At 43.7% G+C, this 27,174-nt stretch overlaps 1 protein-coding gene across 2 annotated transcripts in view; it reads left to right on the forward strand.

The window, feature by feature from the left end:
- The window catches only part of LOC309545901 (zinc finger CCCH domain-containing protein 11A-like), a 761,634-nt gene extending 759,229 nt beyond the window's left edge, over positions 1-2,405 (forward strand). For both annotated transcript variants that reach the window (XM_082245323.1, XM_082245324.1), the window contains one exon: positions 2,068-2,405. In XM_082245323.1, the coding sequence (XP_082101449.1) occupies positions 2,068-2,299 (232 nt within the window). In that variant the 3' untranslated portion in view covers positions 2,300-2,405. The remainder of the gene's footprint in view (positions 1-2,067) is intronic.
- Positions 2,406-27,174: the final 24,769 nt, after the last annotated feature.

Below are 27,174 nucleotides of genomic sequence, written 5' to 3' on the forward strand. Positions count from 1 at the left end.
GCAACATGGTGGCCAAGACCATACAGGTGTTTAAGAGGACAGGTTCCACTCAGAACAGGCCTCGCCATGGCCAGCCAAAGAAGTTGAGTGCACGTGCTTCACGTCATATCCAGAGGTTGTCTTTGGGAAATAGACGTATGAGTGCTGCCAACATTGCTGCAGAGGTTGAAGGGGTGGGGGGGGGGTCAGCTTGTCAGTGCTCAAACTATACACCGCACACTGCATCAAATTGGTCTGCATGGCTGTCGTACCAGAAGGAAGACTCTTCTAAAGATGATGCACAAAAAAGCCCACAAACAGTTTGCTGAAAACAAGCAGACAAAGGACATGGATTACTGGAACCATGTCCTGTGGTCTGATGGAACCAAGATAAACTTATTTGGTTCAGATGGTGTCAAGCGTGTGTGGCGGCAACCAGGACAAGTCCAAGACAAATGTGTATTGCCTACAGTCAAGCATGGGGATCGGAGTGTCATGGTCTGGAGCTACATGATTACTGGGGAGAACTGGGGAGCTACAGTTCATTGAGGGAACCATGAAAACCAACATGTACTGTGACATACTGAAGCAGAGCATAATCCCCTCCCTTTGGAGACTGGGCCGCAGGACAGTATTCCAACATAACGACCCCAAATACACCTCCAAGATGACCACTGCCTTGTTAAAGAAGCTGAGGGTAAAGGTGATGTGCTGGCCAAGCATGTCTACAGACCTAAACCCTATTGAGCATCTGTGGGGCATCCTCAAACAGAAGGTGGAGGAGCGTAAGGTCTCTAACACCCACCAGCTACGTGATGTCATCATGCAGGAGTGGAAGAGTACTCCAGGGCAACCTGTGAAGCTATGGTGAACTCCATGCCAAAGAAGGGCTAAGGCAGTGCTGGAAAATAATGGTGGCCACACAAAATATCGACACTTTGGGCTCAATTTGGACATTTTCACTTAGTGGTGTACTCACTTTTGTTGCCAGTGGTTTAGACATTAATGTCTGTGTGTTGAGTTATTTTGAGGGGATTTTAAACTGTTATACAAGCTGTACACTCAAATGTGAGGGGTGTACTCACTTTTCTGAGATATTGTAGATGTATAAAGCATTGGCCTTAATACATTTTTTTACTTGTTAAGAGTTTATTTTAGTTTATTTTTCCCTTACTCTATAGCTGGCAATATATACCAGTATACATTTTCTTAGGTGCATTTAGATATATTTCCTTTGTATATGAAATTGATAAGTATTGTTTTTTTATTGTTTAAATGATTTCTATTAATATTACTTAAACGGTTGTAACAATTTCTTGATTAAAGTTTAGAGAGTGGAGATGGTGTTTTTGTACCTGAGATAATTTCCTTTTACACAGCTATTTCAGGGATAGCTGCTGACGCCAGTACATGTCGGTTCTAAAGACTGCAAACTGTGACAGCAACATTTAATCAAAACTTACATACCAAACACACTAAAAACTGTTAGATATTATGACAGTTTTGCCTTTTTATAATATATTACACATCTTAACTTCAGTGCAAAACCCAAAAACAAGGAGCTCGGTCTCTTATAGGTGGAGTCATAAAATATTGTTCCTTTTTGTCCCTTTTAGTTAGTTTTCCATCCAGAACCATTGGTGCATAGCACAGATATGGCCATACTTTTACAAAGCCAACTTGGTAACTTTGGTTTCTTAGACCACATAAGTGCAAGATATGGCTTTACAACCGTTGGGATTGTGGTGAGGAGGTACAAAAGAACTCAAAAGAACTATAGATATAGGTCCACTTTCAGCTCTGGCTGTCCACTCCTGGCATTCCACACTGCAACAGAGTGGTGATCTATCGAATTGTGAGATGCAAATATGATGGTAGATATGGTTAGAATGTAAGTTGGTATTGGTATTTTAACATACAAAATTCACTTTATCTAATGCAAGTTTGTTTTTAAAGTGACCACTATTTTTGTGGTTATTACATTCATAAAAATAATGGTCACTTTAAAAAGAAGATGGCATTAATTCAAAAAAATGTTATGTTTTATATGTTCCCTATCCCTCAACTGAAAGACTTTTATGCTTTTAGTTCCCAGGTTCCTGCATCAAATCCTGGATATTCAGGTACAGCGCATAATGTTGTAAAGTCACGAAGAGCAAGTATTGCTTCATTGGGGAAGCCTTCAATTTGCACAGAAGACGACTTTGATGAACTGATCTGGGATATCTCAGATGGTAAACTAGATGATGAAATTGATCTGGATCCCAGCAAAGATGAAGATGATCTTCTCATGGAACTGTCTGAAATGATAGACAGCTGATCCTTCTGTTAAGAAATAAAAGAAAATCTGCATAAATTGTTAATGACTGCTTTGAATGGGTTACCAAATCCTACTTCATTCTGATTCAGCAAGGTCTAAAATTAAAGCAGCACCATTATTTCTCTATCATTCATTGACAGACACAGCTCCATATTCTTCTTGACCATTGGGTTATGCTGCCCTCTACAGGAGTAGGACACTAGGCAGGAAAAATTGTAACCACGCCTATGGGGCATTCCCTGCAGGCATACACCCACTCACTCTGCTCTAGGATTCAGTTTGTTTCTGCCTAGTTTAGGAGTAGCACCTAGTTCCCTTCTGGGACTTCGGTCTTAGCTTGTCTTTTTTACTTTAATTGGAACCTTTGTTGAAATGTAAATGTTTTAGCTAGTTATGTTCCTGAGAGAACTGCAATCAACAGCCAGACTGGGTTTCAGACTGGATATCCTAGATCCTTAAGGTCTCCCAGCCCGGCCAGTGAGCATGAGTAGGTTATAGCCCAGCGCTAGGCATCACCACAACAGAGCCCTGATGGACGGGGGCTGGCCCACGAGTGAAACACATCACTGGGATGCACACGACCTGGTTCAGCCTAAATCGCAGAGTACACCTTGGACGTCAGCACCCCCACCCTGAGTGAAGAGGTAGTCTGTTTGGAGTGGTGCCCACCTGATGTCGTTGGTATGGTGAGTAGTGTCTCCCCATAGCTCTGGCGGTCTCGGGGTGGACATGTTCTCCCTGGGAAGGTCAGACCCTTGTGTACCCCTCATTCCCCCTGGCCTCTCGGTATGTACAAGGCCCCCCCAAGGCCTCCCTCCCCACCATCATAGGGGTCCCTACCTCAGTCAGGGACAGGTATCCTTGGGGGGTGGAAGTGCCGATGCCACTATAGCAGGTCTGCTGGGGGAGTTAGCCCTGGTGGCATCCTCATTTTGCAGAAGTTCCTACTGAAATGCATGGGCGGTCATGTTTTTGTGGTTTCCCCATAGGAATGCATTGGCCGGCCATTTTCCCAGAGTCCGCGAACGGTGGACAGCAGGGAGCAGGTAAGACTTTACTCTAGTGAATGACCCAGGTACTTCCTCTTCCTGTGAAGATTGTTTTCTCTGCCAGCACAACGATCCTGTTCTCCATATCAAATGGTGGTATGTCTTTTTGGGTCCCTGTAGGTCTCTGTCTCACCCTGCTATCTGCAGTGCTAGTGGCTGGGATTTGTAGTACCGCTGGTGCAGCGGCGTGGGTCAGTTTTTCACAGTCTTCTTAAAGTGACACTGCACTATTCCAGTGTTCATATGGAGTACCAGGAACAAATTTCACCTACAGATCCCCTCCTTGCGGATAAGTGGACCCCTGTCTGCCTTAACGGCGGTTTTCAAAAACCTGGTGTCAACTGTGTATTTGGTTTTAAAATACACCAGTAAACAACGCCCTATGCCCTCATCTGCCTCTCCTGTATCCTCAAATTCTGAGGTTGATATGACCACCGTGGTCGCTTGTCACCATGAGGGTTCTGCTTCATCGCACTAGGATGGCAAGGATGACATAGCCTCGTCTGCAGCCGCGCAGGAGGGCACTTATAGTGTCAGTACAGGAAACTCTAAAACCAGTGGAAGAATCTGCATTGTCAGGGAGCAGGTGTCATTTGGCACTCGCAAATCCCAGAAGTCAGGCAAAGTTTTCCCTTGTCCGTAACCTTTTGACAAAATTGTCCCTGACCAATGGGGGCGCCTAAAACACATGTTAGTGTTGCCAAAACTTTTAAGAGACACTATCCATTTGCGGATGTGGTATCTGCAAAATGGACCGTTCCACAGAAGGTGGACCATCCGATCTCTAGACTGAACAAAATCTACTGTGGTCCCGGTGGAGGAGTCCCTAGTCTTTAAAGATGCTGTGGATAGAAGTATTGAGTCTCTGTCCCCCCACATACATGTAATAGCGGGCTCAATACTTAAATCAATCTTCGTGATCACTCTGGTGTCCCAGACCATAATGGATTGGGCGAAGTTACTAAAAACTGACCTAGAAACAGAACAGTTCCCTCCGGGCCTGACAAAGCTAACAGATCAAATGGTCCAAGCCCTACTATTTATATGTGATGTGTCGCTAGATGCAGCCCCTCTTGTAGCCAGAGTATCCGTGGTGGGGGTAGCTATTAGATCCATTGAGTGGCTAAAAAGCTTGTCTGTGGATCAGGCTTAAAAAAAGGCCCTATCAGAGCTCCGCTTTACGGGGGACCGCTTGTTTGGATCGTCATTGGATGAAATGATCCTCATTGGATGTAAGACCCTTACAGGTGGGAACACTACTCTTCTTCCTCAATCCTCCAAGTGCAAGTCACCACGTAATAGACGGAGGCCTTATTTTACAGCCCACAGGTGGCCTTTTCGTGCCTCCAGCCAGCAAGAGAGAGGATCTAAGGTAGTTAGGTTTTCTGGGGGTTCCAAGAAGATATGGTCGGGTAAGCCAAGAGCAGGCTAATCCAGATCTGCAGACAAATCCCCGTCTGCATGAAGAGATGCACTCACCCGTAATTGGGGTGGGGGGGCATCTTTGCTTCTTTCCAGAACCATGGACCTCCTTGATTCAGGACAAATGGGCCCATGAACTGATCCAATCGGGTTACAAGATCGTCCTCATTCGTCAGACAGATTCTTCCCATCCAACCTACACCAATCTCCAGATCGGTTGAGGGATCTACAAGAGGCGGTACAAGATCTGCTGTCGCTAGGGGTGATTGTGCCATTTCCCTCTCGGGAACCCTTTAAGGGGTTCTATTCAAACCTGTTCACTGTTCCCAGGAAATAAGGCAAAGTGCACTCCTGGACCTCAAGGCTCTGAACCATTTTGTGCGGTACAGAAGTTTTGGGTGGAGTCCATTCGAACGGTAGTTGTGTCCCTACACCAAGGAGCCTTTTTGGCCTCCATTGATATCAAAGACTCATATCTACACATCCCTATTTACGCTGGACACCAGCATTTTCTTCACTTCGCTGTAGGAGAGGAGCATTATCAATTTGTGGCATTACCCTTTGGTCTCACCTCTGCTCCCAGGGTCTTCACAGGCATTACTGTGACAACGGGGCATTGCGGTACTTGGGCACCTGGACGATCTCCTCTTAAGAGCAGACTCGCATTCGGTCCTGTTGGGCAACTTGGCGATCACTGTACAGACTCTGCAAGAGTTCGGTTGTAACATCAATTTAAAAAAATCTGCTGTGGTACCATCTTCAAAACGGGATTATCTGGGCCTGACTCTGGACTTCGCTTCGGCGAGGGTGTTTCTTCCCCCGGAAGTGCTGCAAAAGTTACAGAGAGCGATTTGTTTGCTGTTATCCAGCAACCTGTCCTCTCTACGAACTTGCAGGCGTGCCTTAGGTCTGATGGTGTCGACCTTTGAGGCAGTTCCGTTTGCTCAGTTCCACATGAGACCCTTACAAAGAGAAATTCTTGTAAAGTGGAACAAAGATCCAAAATCTTTGGACACTATGATTTAGTTGAGTCACAGCACAAGGAGTGCTCTTCTGTGGTGGCTTCACTCGTTAGCCCTACACCAGGGCAAGTACTTCCTCCCATTGTATTGGACCGTGGTAACCACGGATGCCAGCCTGTCAGGCTAGGGAGGAGTGCTTGGGAAGCTGTGTGTCCAGGGGTCCTGGACACACAGCTTGGAGGAGTCCAGACTACCGATCAATATTCTGGAACTCAGAGCAATAAAGCTTTGCCTGAGTCACTGGACAAATCCTCTGCAGGGTTGTCCACCTCGGATTCAATCAGACAATGCCATGGCCGGGGCTTACCTCAATCATCAAGGGGGCACCAAGAGTGTCTTGGTGGCCTGGGAGGGGGCCGGGATCCTGAATTGGGCAGAAAATTTTGTTCCAGCCCTTTCCGCTGTGCATATCCCAGGGGTGGAGAATTGGCAGGCAGATTACCTGAGTCATCAGGTGTTGGATCAGGGGGGAATGGTCCCTGCACCCGGAGGTGTTTCACCGACTGTGTGTCCGGTGGGGGACACCTGACGTCGACTCGACAAGAAGGTGCAGACATTATTAGCCATGTCTCTGGCCAGCGCCACAGATGCACTGAAGGCTCCTTGGGGTCAGTGTCAGCTGATCTATGCTTTCCCTCCTCTGAAACCCCTGCCGAGGCTTCTGAGCAGGATAGAGCTGGAAGGGATTGCGGTCATTCTGGTGGCCCCAGACTGGCCTCGCTGGTCTTGGTACACAGATCTGGTACGGTTCGTCGCTGATGCTCCTTGGAGACTTCCTCTTAGGGAAGATCTGCTGTCTCAAGGGCCAATCTTCCATCCTGCTTTACAGTTGGCTTTAACGCCGTGGCTGTTGAAAGCCAGGTATTAAAGAGGTCTTTCTGATTAGTGATTACTACACTGTTGAAGGCTAGAAAATCTACCTCCAGAAAGATCTATCATCGTACGTGGAAATCGTACATCTTATGGTGTGAATCGTTGAAGGTCCATCCTCGCCTTTTTTCGGTGGCTAGGATTTTGACTTTTCTCCAAAGAGGGGCTGAACAGCGTCTGGTCTTTGGTACTATTAAAGGCCAAGTGCCGGCTTTGGCTGTGTTTTTTCAATGCCCTTCAGCTACACATGCCTTAATTCGCACTTTTATTCAAGGAGTTCGCCATATGGCTCCTTCAATATGATCCCCATTACCTCTGTGGGATCTTAACTTGGTACTTTCTGTTCTTCAAAAACCTCCCTTTGAAAACATTAGGGAGGTTCCTCTGCTTACACTGTCGCAGAAGGTAGCTTTTTCGTTGGCTTTTACCTCTGCTCGCAGAATATCTGAATTGGCGGCGCTATCCTGCTATTCACCTTATCTTGTGGTCCACAGAGTGGTACTTTGACCTAATCAGTTGTTTCTTCCTAAGGTGGTTTCTGATTTCCATTTGAATGAAGACATTGTGCTGCCTTCACCCTGTCCTAAACCCAAGCATCGCAAGGAAATTCCCTTGCATTCTTTGTATGTGGTTCGGGCAGTTAGGGTTTATCTGGTGGCTACTAAGTCTTTCAGGAAATCAGACTCTTTTTTTTTGTCCTCACGGAAGGACCTCGCAAGGGATTAGCTGCGTCTGCTGCGACCATATCCAGATGCATCAGGCAGACGGTGGTACAGGCCTATTCACTGAGGGGTCAGGTTCCACCTTTCCCTGTGAAGGTGCATTCTACTAGGGCGCTGAGTGCCTCTTGGGCTTTTCGCCATCAGACGTCAGTAATGCAAGTTTTCAAGTCGACAGCTTGGTTGCCTGGGCACACGTTCACAAAATTCTACAAAGTAGAATAGTAGTGTTAGCATCTTTGGATGCTTCTTTGGCCGCAAGGTTTTGCAGGCTGCTGTTTAAAAGAGAACATTTTCTCTTTGAGAGTGTATGTGTTTTAGGTGAGGTCCAGTTGTTCCTGGTTGAGCTCCATGTTCACTGGCTGGCTAGGTTTAGCCTTTGGGGAATTACTTTCGTTCCTGCATTGTCTTCCCACCCCTCATGCAAATACTGCTTTGGGACGTCCCAATGGTCAAGAAGAATATGGAGCTGCGTCTGTCAATGAACGACAGAGAAAATTAGATTTTTGACTTACCGTAAAATCCTTTTCTCTGAAGTTCATTGACAGACGCAGCACCCGCCCCTCTATTTTTGAGTGGGATGGGGGTTTTTCTTCTAAACACTGCTTGCAACAAAACTGAATCCTAACTAGCTCAACCTTTTATATATTTTATCCCCTTGACCCAGCCCCCTTCTCGGGAGCTTATGCTGGCCATTTGCTCCCCTACAATGCTATAATATTCCATATCATCCTAAAATAACTACTACCCGTTCACCAAAATAATTTTAATATAGAACAGGAGCTGTGGAGTATACCCTTCCTCCTTATACGGTGTGATTAAATAATTATCTTTCATTCCCTCCTCCTTTTATATGACTGCCACTCTCTTTAGCATATAATCCTGTTATATGAACATATTGTTATGTTATGTGCAAACTTATGTTGTATACCAAACCACAGAGAATGTTGATCGGGCTTGTTTCACTGTTGTAAACCATACCTTGTTTATGAATACTTCTAAATAAAGCTTTTTTGGAAAAAAGAAACAAACTGAATCCTGTAGCAGAATGAGTGAGTGTATGCCTGCAGGGAATGCCCTATAGGCATGGTAAAGTTTTTTTCCTGCCTAGTGTCATACTCCTGTAGGGGGTAGCATAACCCAATGGTCAAGAAGAATATGGAGCTGCGTCTGTCAATGAAGAGAGAGGGATTTTACAGTAGGTCAAAAATCCAGTTTTTTGGAGACCTGATGTTTTATTTGATGGGATGAAAATCCTTTGTTCTGAACATATGTCGATTTGTGTACTCGATAAAATGTCGATTTGTGTACTCGATAAAATGATAACATTTATTTTGTTTCTGTTTATGAACTTTTGCATTTCACATATTCACATTTTTACCAAGTTTAATATTTAACTTTTAATTTGAACTGCTTTTATATTTTTCACAATGCTGACAGCTTATTTTTGGAAGGAGCTGGAATCCAGTAATTGCAGTCTATGCTGCAATTTAGAGACTTTAAACCCCTACCTAAACTTAGTACTTATATAAATACACATTTCTACTTTTTAAATTTGTTAACCACTGATCCCATCAACAGTACCATAAGTCAAATAATTTTTTAGATGCAACAGTCCATTCCATACCCATTGTATCAACCATTTGTAACCCATGTTTTATTTTGAGTAAAAGTCTGGCCAAAATAGCTATTTCTTAAGGGGTGTATATATTTATTTAACTTTTATATTTTGAAAAAATCGGAAAGTTTGCTTTAGGTAGTAATATGTTAAATAGTGTGTAACAGAAATTAAACAGCTTCTTACACTTCTTCTTGAAAACTGTTCTTTAATTCATCCAAGTATTGTATAGAACTACTAATTATTTCATTAGTTTAGTTTTACCTTTCCCTTGCATGGTTCAGCTGATTCAGCATAACATACCATTTTGTACTGTTTTACATGGAAAGTCTGTGAAGGCTATTATTTCATTACTCTTTATCATGTAATAATTGCTAAATATTGTTTATTATGTTATGTTTCTTGTATAATTTGTTTATGATGATGTAGTTAGATTTTTTCTGATTTAGATTTGGGGACTATGTGAGTTTAGATAGTATGAACTTTTGATTTGTATCAATAAACACAAAAAAAAAAAACTGAGCCATTTGCAAAAGACCATCATGTTAGTGATGCTACCTATAAGCAAGTAGAGCCCATAGAGGCAAGAATAAAGAACAATTGGTATACCTTTAAAACAGGTGCAACATTTACAGTACATACAACCTTTGACCAGCGCTAGTGAAATGTCAAGTACAAAAAGTGCATGCCTAGGAATGCATGACCATAGAACTGTTCAGTCTTTGTTAGGTGATATACAGAATAGTTCAATCACTGGTTAGTTAGAAAAGGATGGATGTGGTGGCTGCAGGCTTCAAACAGAGCTAGATGGACTCTGTAACAGACAAGTGGTGTGGGAGAAAAAAGCAGCGCCACCATAGTGTGTATATAAAAGTAATTTATTACATAAAAGCAATTAAAAACGCACACAGAGGAGATTGTGGGTCAGCATACTGGATGGTTCATCTGCAACACTGTGTGGGGATGTTGGTTAGGTGGACTGGAGCAGCCACTGGTCCGGACTTTGTTGGTGGATTCTGACACTTGCTGTGTCTCTGGCTGCATTCCAGTATCCTGCGTCACATCCAGTAGTGGCAGGGGGTGCTCGCGTTCGGAGCATGCGTGCTCCTTCCTCAGGTATACTGATCCTTGTGTCATGCCAGGGTTTTAATGACGGAGATCTCTGGGGGCGTAACTTGTTGTTATGGTGATGATGAGTTGTAAGCAATTAGCTCTCCGGCTGGAACAGGAAGTTGCTTGTGCATTCAGCTATAGAGCAGGGCAGATGTCTGGATATACTGTGCTGTCAACAATACAACCTGATGCTATGGTGGTGTTATAGAGCAGAAAGTATATGAGTATTAAGAAGGGGAAGTGAAGAGCAAAGATATTGAAGATAAAATTAACTTCATGCCTACTATAAGGTCTAAATAGAATATATGCTTATGATTATAAAAAATGTATGCTTATAATTATTAAAAACAAAGGAATAGAGGTCTGGAGGAAATGTAGATAATACAAATTAATAATAAAAAAAGAATAAATAAAAATAAAATAAAGTGATAATTGTAAATAATAATGAGGATGATTGGGGGGTGTATATATGATGATGATGATAAATAAATATATGGTGGTAAAGGATATATAATCAAAAATCAGGCTCGGGTCCGGTATGGATTTTAAGGGGAACCCGATGCCAAAAAAAGGATCCCTCAAGCTGTTTTTACCCTCATTTTTTTTTAATTTACATTTTCTTTTTACAATTATTTTCTCTTTTGTTCATTGACGGACTCAGCTCCAGATTTTCTTGACCGATGGGTTTATGCTGTCCCCCTTCAGGAGTAGGACACTAGGCGGAAAAAAGATTTGACTATGCCTATAGGGCAGTCCCAGGGGGTATACTCCCACTTCCTGCTATGGGACTTCAGTTTTTTGCTGCCTAGTCAGGAATAAGGACCTAGTTCTTTGCTGGGATCTCTGGGCCTGGTATTTTTTTCCTTTCTAACCTCTTACTGCGGCGGTCAGCCCCGTACAGGCAAAGTGACATAGTACTACGTGGCTAGCCTGAATGCCTCTAGGGGGCAAGCGCGTGCCTCCGGAGGCACGCTCCCGCCCCTGCTCGTTCCCTGACATATCCGCGCGTGTGACCGGTGGACCCGATGTCCGCCGGTCACTCGTGATCTCCCGGCGGAGAGGGAGAAAGGCAGGCGGCTAATGTAAACAAAGCCGCCTGTCATTCTCCCTGATCTAACTGCAGAGATCATACGATCCTGCTATGTAGGATCGTATGTCTCTGTGGTTACATCACTAGCCACACCCCTTTACAGTTAGAAGCACACCCCTAGGGACACATTTAACCCCTGCATCTCTAATAAAGTTAACCCCTTCCCTGCCAGTGTCATTTTTACAGTAACACTGCATATGTATAGCACTGATTACTGTGGTAATGTAACTGGTACCCCCAAAAGTGTAAAAAATGTCAGTCAAGGGTCCGATCTGTCCGCCGCAATGTCTCAGTCCCACAAAAAAAAATCGCAGATCGCCGCCATTACTCGTTAAAAAAAAACAATAAAAATGACAGAAATCTTTCCCTTAGTAAACGCAATAACTTGTGCAAACCAATCAAAATACCCTTATTGAGATTTTATTTATCAAACATATGTAGCAGAAAACAAATTGGCCTAAAATGTTAAAAAATTTAGATTTTTACATTTATTTTTTTGGGAATTTCATATAAAAAAAATTTAAAAAATATTGTTTTTTTTCAAAATTGTCGCTCTTTTTTTGTTTATAGCGAAAAAAGTAAAAATCACACAGGTGATCAAATACCACCAAAAGAAAGCTCTATTTGTGGAAATAAAAGGACGTCAATTTCATTTGGGTACAGCATCGCACGACCGCGCAATTGTCCGTTAAAATTACGCAGTGCCGCATCGCAAAATAGGGCCTGGTCAGGAAGGGGGTAAAATCTTCCGGGTCTTAAGTGGTTAACCACTTCAGCCCTGCCCACCGTACATATACTGCGGCACTCTGCCGCTGCTGGGCAAAGAGACGTATCTGTACGTAGCTCGCTCAGCAGCCTGTAGAGGGCAAGCGTGCGCCGCTGGCAGCGCTCTACCGCCCCCACTCGTTCCCTGGGGAGCTAGCGCGGGTGACTGGCGGCTCCGATGGCTGCCGGTCACTCACGATCTCCCGCAGCAGAGGGAGAAGGACAGACGGCTGATTTAAACACAGCCGTCTGTCATTCTCATTTATATCATCACAGAGGCTATGCGATCCTGCTATGTAGGATCTTATGTGTCTGTGATGATCTAACAAGCCACGCCCCCTGACAGAATCATGCCCCTAGGGTCACACTTAACCCCTTGATCACCAATAAAGTTAACCCCTTCCCTGCCAGTGTCATATTGACAGTAGCAGTGCATATTTATAGCACTGATTACTGTAGTAATGTCACTGGTACCCCCAAAAGTGTCAAAAATGGCAGTTAGACATCCGATCTGTCCGCCGCAATGTCGCAGTCCTGCAAAAAAACCGCCATTACTAGTTTAAAAAAAAACAATAAAAATGACATAAATCTTTCCCTTAGTAAACGCAATAACTTTTGCGCAAACCAATCAAAATACGCTTATTGCGATATTTTTTGTAAAAAAAAAAAAAAAAATGTAGCAGAAAACAAATTGGCCTAAAATGTTAAAAAAAAATTATTTTTACATTTTTTTTTGAGAATTTCATATAAAAATATGTGAAAAATATTGTTATTCTTTCAAAATTGTCGCTCTTTTTTTGTTTATAGCGCAAAAAATAAAAATCGCACAGGTGATCAAATACCACCAAAAGAAAGCTCTGTTTGTGGTAAAAAAGGACGCCAATTTAGTTTGGGTACAGCGTCGCACGACTGCGTAATTGTCCGCAGTTCCGAATCGCAAAATAGGGCCTGGTCTTTGAGCAGCCAAATCTTCCGGGGCTAAAGTGGTTAAACGGAATCCTTTTATTTTTCTTTGTATTATTTTCTGTTCCTGTGAGAACTACAATCCATTTGGTTCCTGTGAGAACTACAATCAACTGCCAGACTGGGCGACGGACTGCATATTCTAGATCCTTAGTCTTCCCAGTCCAGCCAGCGAGCAAGACCCAACCTTAGCTCTGCGCTGGGTTGGCTGTGACATAGCCCCACTGGACGGGGGCTGGCGAGTTAAAATTATCGTGAGAATGCATAGCCCTGGTCACGACCGGAGTTACAGTGTACCTCTGGCCTGCAGCACCCCCATTCCAAGATGGTGCGGTGGTCTGCCTGGAGCGGTGCCGCCTAGTCCCATGGTGTGGTGAGTAGTGTCCCCCCCTCCCCTCTGGTGGTTTCTCAGGGTGGACGTGGGCCCCTCCCTGGGATGGTTGGACCCCTGAGTGACCTTCCTTCCCATATACGCTCCCCCTCACTAGCGGGGTCCCTCTGTGGACCACCCCCCATTCATCCATGCCTAGCTCCCTCCCCCCCCCCCCCCGGATCATCCATGTCTGTTTTTGTGTGAGGGTGTCGAGCGTGTGATGGGGCCCTGGGGGGAGGGGCGGCGCTGGTTGCCCAAACACATTTTCTTGGGTGGGGATGGTCATGGTGGGGGTACTACTGGGGTCCCCCCCCTACTGTCCATATGTAATTGGTGGTCCTTTGAGGGTCCCGGTAGCCGCCATTTTGTGGTGGATGACTGCTGTATATATTGGCAGCCATGTTTGTGTAGTCCAACTGCCATTTTCTTATAGTTTCCCATTGCTATCACACTGTGGCCATTTTTTTAAGGCTATGGGGAGGTGAATCGGCGGTGGCCCTCTATTGGCAGTTCACTGAACTTCCTCTTTCTCTCTGATCGCCGCACGGAGTGCAGCCTGACACTCTGCATCTGAGTAGGGAGTGGTGAGTCCCTGTGGGGGTTAAAAGGTTCTCTCTTTCTGCTATAGCAGTTTTGGTGCTCTGGGACTTGTAGTTAACCCATGGAGCCCCTGGAGTAGGTGTTACTACCTGACCACCTCTCAGAGGCTGCGGAGCCTGCTGGGTCCTAGCCCGCTTTGTCTCCTATGATGGCAGTCTTGCAGTCACTGGCGCTTCATAATAGGACGAGTAAAAAGTGTCCTCCGCCTTCACCTACATCCTCTGCTTCCTCAGATTCTGAGGTAGGATTGGCCGGCGCAGATGCGAGTAACCCTACTGGGTCTGCATCCAATCATCCTGAGTGCTCTGATAGTGATAGTATTCCCCTTTCCCGCCTATTGTTGCAAGTTAGTGGGGTTCCTCCAAACACCATATCGGGGTTCCTAAGCGTTTTGCTAGAAGGTATCCTTTTGCAGACTCCCTGCTAAAGAAACTGACAGTACCACCTGTGGTGGACTCTCAGGTTTCCAGGTTGAATAAAGCCACCCTTCTTTCGGTGGAGGACTCTCCGTCCTTTAAGGACCCTTTTGACAAGAGAGCGGAGTCTCTGGTCCGATACCTTTTCACCATGGCCGGTTTCATTCTACCATAATTTTGGTTTCCCAGACCTTAACAGAAAGGGCTAAGCTCCTGCGCCAGAATTTTTAGGGAGGGTAACCTCTTCCTGACCTGGCGGAGCTGGCGGACCAGTTAGTCAAGGGGTTGCAGTACATCTGTGCCTCTCTGGATTCGCCCCCCCTAGCCTGCAGGGTGTCTGTGACAGCGGTGACTCTTCGCTGCATGATATGGCTGAAATACGGGTCTGCGGACCAGGCTTCCAAGAAGGTATTGACGAATCTCCCTTTTGTAGGAGACCGCTTGTTTGGAGCTTCCATAGAGGAGATCATTAAAGGACTTACTGGAGGTAAGAGCACTCTGCGTCCTCAGACTGCCAGGAGTAAGGAGACTCCTCACAAGTGTGGTCCTTTCTTCTCGGCCCCTAAGTGGTCCTTTCATCCCTGGGGATCTAAGGACCAGGGATCAAAAACCACCCATAACCCTGCAGCGGGTTCCATGAGGGGGGGTGGTTATAAATAGGGAGGTGGGACTTTGCTTCTCTCTCTTGCCTCAAGGACAGCACACTGGAAAGAAGGTGAAGAGCTGCTGCGGATCGCAGGAACTTAGGTTGAGGCCTAGCAGCGGACACCGGAGTGAAGCCGGCGGTGTGAGTGTGCGGAGGAGTCTCGGTGGCGAGACCGAGCGGAGGGTTGCTGACAGGCGGACAGAGACATTGAACGGAGCCTGGTTGCAGAGGGAAGCGGATCTCCTGGTTTGGGTGAGAGACATCCAGTATCTACATCTCTATTACAATACAGACCTAGACTGATTCCTGGAGGGCAAATAGATTGTGTACCTTGATAAGGCCATACTGACACTCAGTGAAACTACTAGACACTGCAGATACAAATAGAGTGCGAGGTGGGTGAACCCGGCCTTAAGCCCTCAATACAGTCCTAGGCTGTTAACCTGTTGTGACTCATAGGATTAACTACCTTTGCCTCTCTGTGGATTACAACTGCTGTTGTCTTGGGGAATACAGTTCAACCTCCCTTCCTTTGTTGGATTACAAATACTTTCCTTGGATTGTGGGATTCCTTGCCGGTGAAGACAAGTGAGGCCTCACTCTCCAGGAGACGCTGCAATTCATCTTAAAGGGGGCCCCCATTAGTACACAGAGTGCACTCTGCCAGTTGATTTTATATCATCATATTGTCTATTTTGCATTTAAGTCATTAAGTATAGTCATTAAGTATATCTGCGGTCACTCTCTGACCATATCTGTTTAGTTAAAGTATTGTTAACTGTTGTAGAACACAATCCTCTTGCATACATACACATTTATTTGTGTATATATGTGTGACTGGTGTTCTGGATCCTGGGTGCCGAGCTGAAAGGCATAAATCCTTGGTTGGGGATTCAGGATCCTTTTCCTTTGCAACAACTGTGTTATTTCTGATTTTGTTTGAATACTTTGATTTCACTTCAAAAGCCAAAAGAGCGGTAAATTGCTTATTAATTGGTCTCAGTTATCTACCATGACAGAACTGATAGTGTCAGATGGGTTGGAGCAGGCTCAGGGTTTAAGAGGTGACGAGGATGCCCATGCAACAAGCCACCCCCAGGGGGGCAGGACTACATATAGTAGGCCATGTCTGCTTATCAGCAGGGCCATGATTTTCAGCTAGGTTGTCATGGTTCCCAGGTGTGACTGTTGAGACTGGGGAGTCTCCCCACTGTGCTCAATGAGGGCTCTCATTGGGCAGTGTAGGAAATCCAGCCAATGGCACACTCAGGCTTGTATCTACCCCAGAAAGGCAGATTCTGCCGCACAGCATTCTGGGAGTGGATACAAGTTTGATGGGAGCACCTGACACAGCGTCTTTGGCGAGAAGCAAATTCCCAGGAGGGAGAGTACGGCTGTCTCTCCTCCTGTCAAGAGGAATCGGGTGTCCCAGGCGGCTTGCCTGAGTGAACAGAGGGCTGAGCTGCAGAGAGGATCCGGTGTGCTGAGGACCAGCGGAGCTGAGAGGGGTCGAGTTTCAGGAAAGCATTCCCAGTCGTGAGTACTGCAAACTGCCCCTGGGGGTCTTCCTAGTGAGAGGGAAGGTCAGAGGGATTCTGGAGCTAGCTAGCTGGTGCAGGAAGAGTAAAAGGGGGTGCCAGTGTTGACCCTGAAGAGTAAAGGGGGTGCCAGTGGTTGGGCCCTGAAGTATTCAGTAAAAGGGGGTGCCAGTGAGTGGACCCTAAAGTATTAAGTGTACAGTGGCAGTGTACAGTGTTGAGAGTTGCAGCAGTGTTACTAGAGGCTACCTCAGACAGGAAGGACTGGAGGGTGCAGTACAGTCAAGGACTTTTGAGCTAATCAGAGTGTCAGAAGTCAGTTTTCAATACAGTACAGCAAGAAAATCTAGAAAACATCCCGCGCACTGGAAATTAAGTATGATATGTGGATGTTGTGCTAAAAAAAAAAATGGGGTTGTCAGTAATGGGAGTTTGCTGCCACCTCTGAATTTCCTAAATGGAAATCTGGATATGTTGTAAAAGGAGTATGAGGTAGGCGCTCCTCTGAATTTGGTAAAATTGTGATAAAAGTAATCAAACAAATACCGTAAACAATATTGTAATCAGATAATGGCGAAAAAAGTGCTCTTGTACTTATAGTATTAGGGTCCATGTACACTGCAACTTGTAAACGACCGTTTAGGAGCAGTTGGGCTTTTTTTCAGAAGCCCCTGAACCCACCTCTATGTTATCTTATCTGTCCATGTACACAGGGTCGTTTACAGTCATTTGCAAGCAGTTGAGTTCAGGGATGTTTTTTGGAAAGCAATTATTTGCGTTTGAACGTGTGTGTTTCCCGGCGTTTCAAACACAAAAAAACGACCAAACGCTGCCGAACGCGATGACCTGCGCTTAGCCCTCGCGTTTTTCCATTTTAAAGGGGAATTATTTTTTTGACCTCTAGGAACAGTTTTAAACGCAAACACCCGCTAAACGCGGGTGCAAACGCGACACAACGGACATTTTAAACGTCCTAAAAATTCCAGCATTTCAAGGGACTTTTTTTAGGGTCCCGTGTACATGGAGCCTAAACCACCAAGTGCTGAATGTGCCCTTCCCAGCCACTAGAGGGAGTGGCATGCATGAGAATAAATACTTTATATTGATTAGTAAAAGGTGTACTATAGAGTGCCAATGTGTAGCTATATAAAATATAAAGTGCTCTCGTCCAATTTTCCAACATATATAATACAAATTCCTTATAAAATGACAAATTTATAATAACTGTTAGAGGCAATAAAAAATAAATAATGCTGGTTCAAAGTTCGTGATAGTGCTTAACCACTTCCCGCCCGCCCTATAGGCAAATGACGGCGGGAATGTGGTTGTGTTATCCGACAGTGCCACCTATCAGTGTCCATCAATGCCGACTATCAGTGCCCAGCAGTGCCGCCTATCAGTGCCCACCAATGCTGCATATCTGTGCTACCTATCAGTGCCCCTATCAGTGCCACCCCATCAGTGCCTCCTCATCAGTGCCTGTCAGTGCAGTCTCATCAGTGCAGGAAAAAACGTATTTATTTACAAAATTGTATAACATAAACAAAAAAACTTTTTTTTTTTTCAAACTTTTCAGTATTTTTTTATTTGTTTAGCAAAAAGTAAAAATCGCACAGGTGATCAAATACCACCAAAAGAAAGCTCTATTTGTGGGGGGAAAATGACATAAATTTGGTGTAGGTACAGTGTTGCATGACCGCGCAATTGACATTCAAAATGCAACAGCGCTAAAAGTGGAAAATTGGCCTGGGCAGGAAGGGAGGGAAGTGCCCTGTATTAAAGTGGTTAAGCAGTCCACAGTCCATAAATACAGTGCTTGTCCTGTATGTGGTTGCAGCTATTACCAAATAGCTAAAAGTGCCCGTGCTTCCTTTATCTTTAAATCCGTGTTGATAACAATGGGGAGGCTTCCCTGTGATCTTGTGCTGTAAAATATATTCACAACCTAGAAGGACAGTGCTTCCTCCTTCCTTAGTGCATCAAGGCTCATGCAGATGCTTATCCCCTTATGGTTATGCACTCACCACAAATCCTTACCCCTAAAGCCTTAGTTGCAGTAAAGATATGTCCCTGGACTTCCCAGCTCTCCTACTGGCTTCCTACGATGCCATCGCTCACATATGGAAAGAGTATGGAAATACGCCCATAGTGTAGTATATTAAATCATTTATTTAATACAAGCAAATATCCACTCACAGTTTAGTAGAAAATGATGCGGTATATGGCTGACATGCGGGTCCGTGCATTCCACGGCCCTCAAACCACCACTAGCGGAAGTGACGCAACACGCTCCAGCGTCCAGTGTCCAGTCCAGGACAAGCACTGTATTTATGGACTGTGGACTGCTTAAGCACTATCACGAACTTTGAACCAGCACTATTTATTATTTATTGCCTCTATCAGTTATTATATATTTGTCATTTTATAAGGAATTTGTATTATATCTGTTGGAAAATTGGACAAGAGCACTTTATATTTTATATAGCTACACATTGGTACTTTATAGTACACCTTTTACTAATCATTAACCACTTGCCAACCGCTCACTGATCTGGTACTGCGGCAAAGTGGCTCGATACCGTCCAGCGTCGTATCCAGCGCTCGATACCGTCCGTGAGCCGATCCTGGTCTGATTCGGCAGAGAACCGATCAGTCACCAGATACAGATCAATGATTTTTGGTCTGGATCTGGTGATCGGTTCCAGCCAATGGCATCATGTCCCCTGCCTGTGTAATGTAAACACAGGCAGGGGAAGTGATGTAACTTTCCCTTCTGGAGCCCTTTCGGTTCCAGGAGAAAAAAGAGAGACATCAAAAACTTGAGTTCCACCAAACACTACACTGACACTACCTCACATAGGCACATTTAACCCCTTGATCACCCCCCAAACCCCTCACAGTGAACACTATATACAGTGGTATACAGATCTTTTTCTGATCACTGTATTAGTGTCACTTGTGACCCTAATTTGCATTTGCGTTAGGCCCAAATAGGGTTAGGGCACCCGCCATCTATCCCCTAATAAAGTTTTAACCCCTTGATCACCCCCAGTTAACCCCTTCACTCCCTATCACTCTGTGCACTAAATACAGTATATAGGTAAATACTGATCACTGTATTTAGCATCACTTGTGACCCTAATTTGCGCTTGCCTCAAGCCCAAATAGGTTTAGGCCACCCGCCGTCTATCCCCTAATAAACTTTTAACCCCTTGATCTCCCCCAGTTAACCCCTTCACTCCCTATCACACAGTGCACTAATATATACAGTAGATCAGATAACTACTGATCACTGTATTAGTGTCACTTGTGACCCTAATTTGCGCTTGCGCTAAGCCCAAATAGGTTTAGGCCACCCACCATCTATCCCCTAGAAAGGTTTAACCCCTTGATCTCCCCCAGTTAACCCCTTAACTGCCCTGTCACAGTGATCACTATATACAGTGATTATCACTTTATTAGTGTCACGGTGACGCAACTTAAGTTAGTTAGCGTCAGGGTCCCACTACACCACCGTTATTTAGCGTCAGTTAGAGTCAAGTACACTAACACACATACACACACACACCTCCATTACTAGTATAGTGTTTGAGCAGATCAATATCTGATCTGATCAGAACTATACTAGCGTCCCCATAGTTTAGTGTTCCCAAAACGCAGTGTTTGCACAATCAGCACTGATTCCTGCCAGCACCTGCGTTTAGCCCCTCCGCCCAGTCCACCCTACCCAGGCAAGTGTAGTAATCAATAGATTACTGTCACTTCCAAAAAACGCATATCACACAAAACCGCTGCGTTAGCAGAGTCAGGCCTGATCTCTGCTAGCACTAGCAGTTTTTTTTGTAGCGACCAAATAGTCCTTGACAACCAGGTGCTTTTTTTACCTGTTAGTCACACTACTGTACCGGTAAATTTAGTTACTAAAATGACCAAACGTTAGTACAGTAGTGCAGAGGCTTACAGTATACTGACCATGTCAGATGAGAGCGATGGGGAAGCCTCACTGGCAGATAGCTCTGGCGACAGAGGGGTCCCTGCTAAGATCAGGCGTACCTGACCCCATTCTGGAGTTTCTGAGATGCAAGAACCGGATGTTTCTCGTATGCAGCAGAGTGCCAGTACTAGTGCCGCTCACACTTCTCGTGATCTGGCAAGCACGAGCGGCCTAGTACACCCTGGACCTAGTACAACCAGCATTGCAGTAACACTTGGTGACGTGGCGAGTCCCATAAATGCAGTTGAAGCTGGTGCGGTGACTAGCACGAGTAGTGGCCCGCAGCCACCGCATATTCGAAGACAGGCCCGTAGAGCCCATAGTGCCCTCCCTGAAGCGCTGGCATGTCCTAATTGGCAACCCACAGACTCCACAGCGCCAGTACTTCCCCCATTCACTGCCCAACCCGGAATCCAAGTGGAAACAGCTTGTTTTAATACCATTAACTATTTGAGCTGTTTTTCACTGAAGATCTTCTCAGATCTATTGTGGATCAATCAAATTTATACGCACAACAATTCATCGCCGCCAACATAAATTCACCCCTTACCAGACCATTCGGCTGGAATCCTATAACGATTCCCGTATTTAAAATCTTTCTGGGCCTATCCTTCAACATGGGCATTACAAAAAAGAATGAATTGCGGTTATATTGGTCCACTGACCCAATTCATCAAATGCGTGTGTTCTCTGCTGCTATGTCCAGGGCTTGATACGAACAAATATTTCGGTTCATGCATTTCAGCGACAATGAACTCTGTCATCCACGGGGAGACCCTGAATATGATCGGCTCCACAAAATTCGGCCCCTCGTAGATCACTTCAATCAGCGCTTTGCAGCCTTGTTTACCCCCCAACAAGATGTCTGCATTGACGAGTGATTAAGTTTACTGGCTGCCTTGCTATCAAACAGTATCTCCCCAGCAAGCATGCCAGATACGGGGTCAAGCTGCACAAGCTCTGTGACAGGGCCACAGGCTATACAGTTAGTTTCCGTGTCTACGAGGGAAAAGATAGCTCTGTGGAGCTCCCCGACTGCCCAGACTACATAGGGAGCAGCAGCAAGATAGTTTGGGACTTGGTGTCACCCTTATTCGGAAAGGGGTACCACTTGTACGTGAACAATTTTTATTCAAGCGTGCCACTTTTTAGACACCTCTTTCAATTGCAAATTGGCGCTTGTGGCACCATGCGATCTACTCACCGGGGCTTCCCCCAACAGCTAGTAAATGCCCCACTGAGCTCGGGGGAGAGAGCCTGCTTGAGGTGCGATTAATTGCTTGCAGTGAAGTGGAGGGACAAACTGAACGTTTTCATTCTGTCCTCCATTCACCCAGACACGACAGTCGAAATTACTACGGTCACCGGTGTTGTTGTTGAGAAGGCCCTCTGTGTCAATGACTATAACCGTAAAATGGAAACGGTGGACTTCAATGACCAGATGATGGGACCGTACTTAAGATCCCATAAGGCCAGACGCTGGTACAAAAAAGTGTCTATACCTATTTCAATTGGCTATTTACAACGCTTTTCTCTTACACAAAGCGTCTGCCGGAACATTATCCTTCTTTCAATTCCAAGAAGAGGTAATCAGAGCCCTTCTGTATTCAGCTGGTGCTCCTGCCCAAATTCCCCAACCAGATGCAGTGAGCCGGCTGCATGAGAGGCATTTTCAGGAATTCCTCCCGAGTACCCCTACCCAAAGATACCCCCAAAAAAGATGCCGTGTCTGCAGCAAGCGTAGATTTAGGCGTGACACCCGTAATTATTGTCCCGACTGTCCTGACCGACCTGCTCTTTGCCACGGTGACTGTTTCCGTCGCTACCACACACTAGTGGATTATTAGCGTAGGGTACAGCACGGCACAGTTTAGGGCACATTTACACAGGGTCTCAAAAGATGTTCGATGGCTATCGTCATTTTGAGAGACCCTAACCTGGAACTCTAACGTTGAAGAAAAAAAAATACATAAAAACATAAAATAAAAAAGTAAAAAATAGTTGTCGTCTAAGTTATTTTTATGTTCTTCTACACTTCCTACTGTACTTTTACTGTACTTTGTTTTTCATTCTTTTGTTAACCTGTTTCTCTTGCAGGTACTCGTTGGCTGCAACATTGATTTTATATATTCTGACACAAACAGCGTTTGCACACAGCATATATGGATACCTCTGATGGCAGCAGCTGTGGTAGGCTGATTTCACCCCTGCAGTTAAAATACCTTTAGGTATATGTGGAATATTGTCATGTATACCCACCATTAAATCAGTGGGTTTGGCTGTTTGGGCGGTTAATGGTGTGTAATACTACACATTACTGTGGTGATTTCTGTTAGGTTCTCTTTTTCTTTGTTCAGCCCACAGGCTGCATGAAAAAAAAACCCTGCAATGTACTGGTATGTTGCTGGACTTTGAGTGGTTATACCAGGATGATGCCTGCAGATTTAGGCATCATCTTGGTATCGTTTTTTATAACCAGCTGTCAGAATTATTGAGGGATATTAAATAAAGGAAATAGGTCATATCTACAAATTTTGAACAGTGGCATCCATGTTGTAGAAGGTTGCTGAAAGTTCAAACCTCCTTTTAGGAAAGGTGTCTATTCAAAAAAAAGTTTCAACAGACATGCTGTGTTGACCGAAGGTAATAAATAAATAGTCTGTTTAACTTTCTTTAAGATAAAGTCTAGCTGACGCTATACCAGGATAATCTTGTCTGTGTGGTAGTCATAAACCCTGGTCAGTATTTTTTTTTTTTGTTTTTAGACCCATTTAAAAAAATAAGATTTAAAGATATATTATAATCCTATGTAAAATAATATTAACAATGAAGTATATATATATATATGAATAACATACATAGATGTGTAGGAAAACGTTAAATATGATATTTTGTTTCATTAACTGATTTTGATGACTCATCATTGCAGGTTAGAAAGATTTCAGTAAACTTTCGTAATTGGTAAAATATCATAAAACTGTTTTTGGCCCTGCCTGAAGTCTGGTCTAGAAGGTCAAGGATTATAGGCTCTTTGTCAACATAAGGTTCAAATTTTAATTGTTATATTCTATATAGTGAATATAAGAGTAATACAATACTGCCCCTAGTGATTGTTTCATTTTAATTGCAGTCATTGATTATAGAAATCAGATCCTTCTAGTGACTTAGAATTTATATGATAATGAGATCCCCACCCACACTGCTGGGGGCATAAAAGGTTCTTGTCAGCTAGAGGGGGGAGGAAGGAGAGAGGACTGGAGAGATCGTAAGAAAAGTCAGATGCTCTGAGACACTGAGGGTGACATTTGACCCTGTAAGCCAAGACAGCGTGACATCACAGATAATAAGACTTGGCTGGTAGAGTATATTCCTATTTTTCCTGCAAAGAGTTTGATCTGCTTTAATTAGATGCACCTAACTGATCCATCATTGAAACTGTTAGTATCAAGATTTGAGTTTGGGACCATTCTAACTGCAGAATTGGTTTAATTTTCTTTTCTTGAAATTGCAAGCAATTTTGGCTTTAGTATATGGTTTAGTTGTGATGTATTCTTTATAGTAGATTAAATAAATAGAAATATATTTTACCAATACTAATCTGGACTTTTGAGGCGTGGTGCAACAATGTTGATCCATGCAACCTTATTTAAAACATAGTGTCACATCTGTCATGTTGGTTGCCATATTTTATGTCTTCCTGGTAGACTATTAATCATCCTCTAAAAAGTCTTTGGTTATGATCATTTTATCATTCTAAGACAAAATTCTTTGATTTTATTCTCATATTACCTGTGTGATTTGTTTCATTGTATTTTATTCTAACTTTGTGTTTATTACCAATTATATTTTGACATTTTATCTTGCACTTAAGTATTCAGTAAATATATATATATATATATTTTTGCACAGAAATTGTATGATCCTTATCTTCAGTTTATTGTCACTTAAAACGATCTTGCATTTTGTTGATTTATGGAAATAAGTTCAGAATCTCCTACTTACAGATCTTTGCTTATTTGCATAGATAGACACTGTTATATCAGAGCAGTATAAACATTCTGACATAATTGGAGGCCCGAGCGCGAGATAAGTACCTAGTGAAATAAGGGTTATAATTGTGCAGAATATATATTTTATTGCCATTCACATTAATTCATTGTTGTTATTGTTGGTTACCATATTGACCATGGCTGAATCTGTAGGTGTGTCAGATGAATTACTTCCCTTTGGCGCAGAAACAGAACCAGAACTGGAAACGGGTATGCACAATGAACAGACTAGAGAAAAGGTCAAATTTAATGTGATGTCTTATGTAAGAGATAGATTGGATGTTAAAGATGAACTCAATAGTTGGGTAGTTGAAATGAAACAAAGAATTGCAGGATATGTAAATGATATATGGAGCGAAGAATCATGGGTAGCTTTATTCCTTTGTCAGATTGCTGATGCTAGAAATAAGAACGATAAAGATGGACTGATATATAGATCATTTCCAGTATTTCTTTACACAATTGATGCATTAGCTGCTCAATTGAACAAGTTTCAAAATGAACTGAGATCTCAGGCTAACATTGTTGAACAGTCACAACAAACAATTCGTGAGTATAGAAATCAAGCTAAAAATTTGTTTGATGAAAATAAGAAATTGACTGATCACATATCAGGTCATCAAGAGCAAAGCAATCCGACCAAAGAAATAATTGATTCTCTAAGAAAAGAACTGAGTCAAAAACATAGTGAATTGGTAACATGCGACAGACAGAGGAATGCTTTAAAAATAGAATGTGACGGGTTGAAGTTTTCTAAAGAATTAATGCAACAGGAGTTAGAGGATTCAGCTTATCTGTACCCACTGCTGGAAAAACAAACCATCAGTGAAAAAGTTACACCTTCTATTCGGAAGGGAGAAAATGGCCCTACAATTTTGAGCCGAACATCTGCTGAACATAATGTTTTTAAACGTCCCATAAATACTCAAATGTCAGATTCTGAGAGTGACTCCAATAACCCATTTGAGGAAGAGATATTTAGACCCAAAAGACATTCTCTTCCCAAAGCGAATTCAACCTTAACTCCTAAACGGTCTCAGAGAAGTGGAAGAAAGACTTCTCAACCTGTTTGTGATAGCCCAAAAGTGATAAAATTCTTAAAAGAAACAGTAGGTCTGTTTACCAAGAAAGGTTCTCCTTCTATTATTAATCATTTAGAAGCCTATGAAGAGGCTATGCTGACCCTAAATTTAAATCATGACAGGCAGAAGGTCCAATTTATTTCATGGGTGTTTGAATCAAGATACAGGTTTTTCTTTAATTCCCTATGAGATATGGGTATAAATACCTGGTCTGAAGTTGTTTCAGAAGTAAAAACTGAATTTTGTCCTTATCAAACAGCCACGGCTGCTAGGAAGGCCATGTTTACTTTGAAATGTCGGCCAAATCAAAGCCCTAGGGAATTTTTGGCCATTCTCAAAAATGCCTATAGCTTGGCTGAGGAAAATCCCCAATTTGATAACCATGAATTTATCCAACTGTTCTACGATGCTCTGCCAAATAAAATCAAAATTATTCTGGCCAGGGAATATAATCCCGAATGGGGTCTAGAGTTTTTACTATCAGAAAGTACAACCCTTTTTGCTGTGTTGCAAACTAGTGAGGAGACTCAGGATAAGAGGTTTAAAAAGCCAAATAATGAAATTGCTGAGGTTCATAATAAAAGAGATGAGGGATACTTTGAAGCCCCAAAAAGGAGTTATGCAGATGTGGTTAAAGACCCCAATACTCCCAAATTAAATAAGGCTAAACCCCATCCAGATGATAAAAAGGGTCCAGTCATTGATAGCGCACCAGATAAAAAGATACCCGAGAGGTAAGTATAGGAATTATCAAAATAGCCCTAAAGAAAATCAAAATAATTGTTCTGGATCGGAAGGTTCTGACAAGTCTCAGACTGCTAATTCCAAAAATCCAGCCCCCAGTGGTCACTGGAAAAATAGGATTAATCTCTATGATAGAATGGATCAGATGCAGAACCAAGTGGGAGTTATGGCAGAACAGATGGAAAAAAATATCCCAGCTTCTTAGTAACAAATCCAACAATCCTTTTTTAGGACCGAATGCTGCAGAAAGCAACCCACAATAACAGAAGTTTCCAGTCATGTAAATACCTGTACTGTATCAATTCCTAGAAGTGAAATCATTGAACCTGTTGTTTGTATGCCTGAAAAGAATTTAACCCTTCCAATGCCAGATGGCAAGGAGGAGGGGCGACTTGTCTGTGTCTGTGACTCTATTTTGCAGCCTTCCAAAACTTCTTCTGTGAAACTGACAGGCACGCACTCTTGTGTGAAAAAGGAAGGGGGGTCGCGGGGTAAGACACAGCATGACATTATTTTCACTGATCATTCCAAATATTTGTGTTCACTACAGGAAATTGATGACAGGTATTATCTGGTGTACAGGTCGTAGAGGGTGGATCCTTGAAGGACGCTATATTTCCCCTCTGTTTGGGCTCTGGGCCCTTTAAGGGAGCAAAAGGGGTTAACTCATTGATCAGAGGAAGTGGGTTTAAGAAGGACAGGAAGTTGTAGATGGGGTGTGGTGGAGCATAGAGGAGACTGTGGATGGTGAATGGTGGACTTTTGTACAGCCAAGAAGGTGCATGTCAGTGTGCTGACTGGG

The sequence above is a fragment of the Pelophylax lessonae genome, assembly GCF_965119305.1.
Source record: "Pelophylax lessonae genome assembly, chromosome: 2".
NCBI classification, from domain to species: Eukaryota; Metazoa; Chordata; class Amphibia; order Anura; family Ranidae; genus Pelophylax; species Pelophylax lessonae.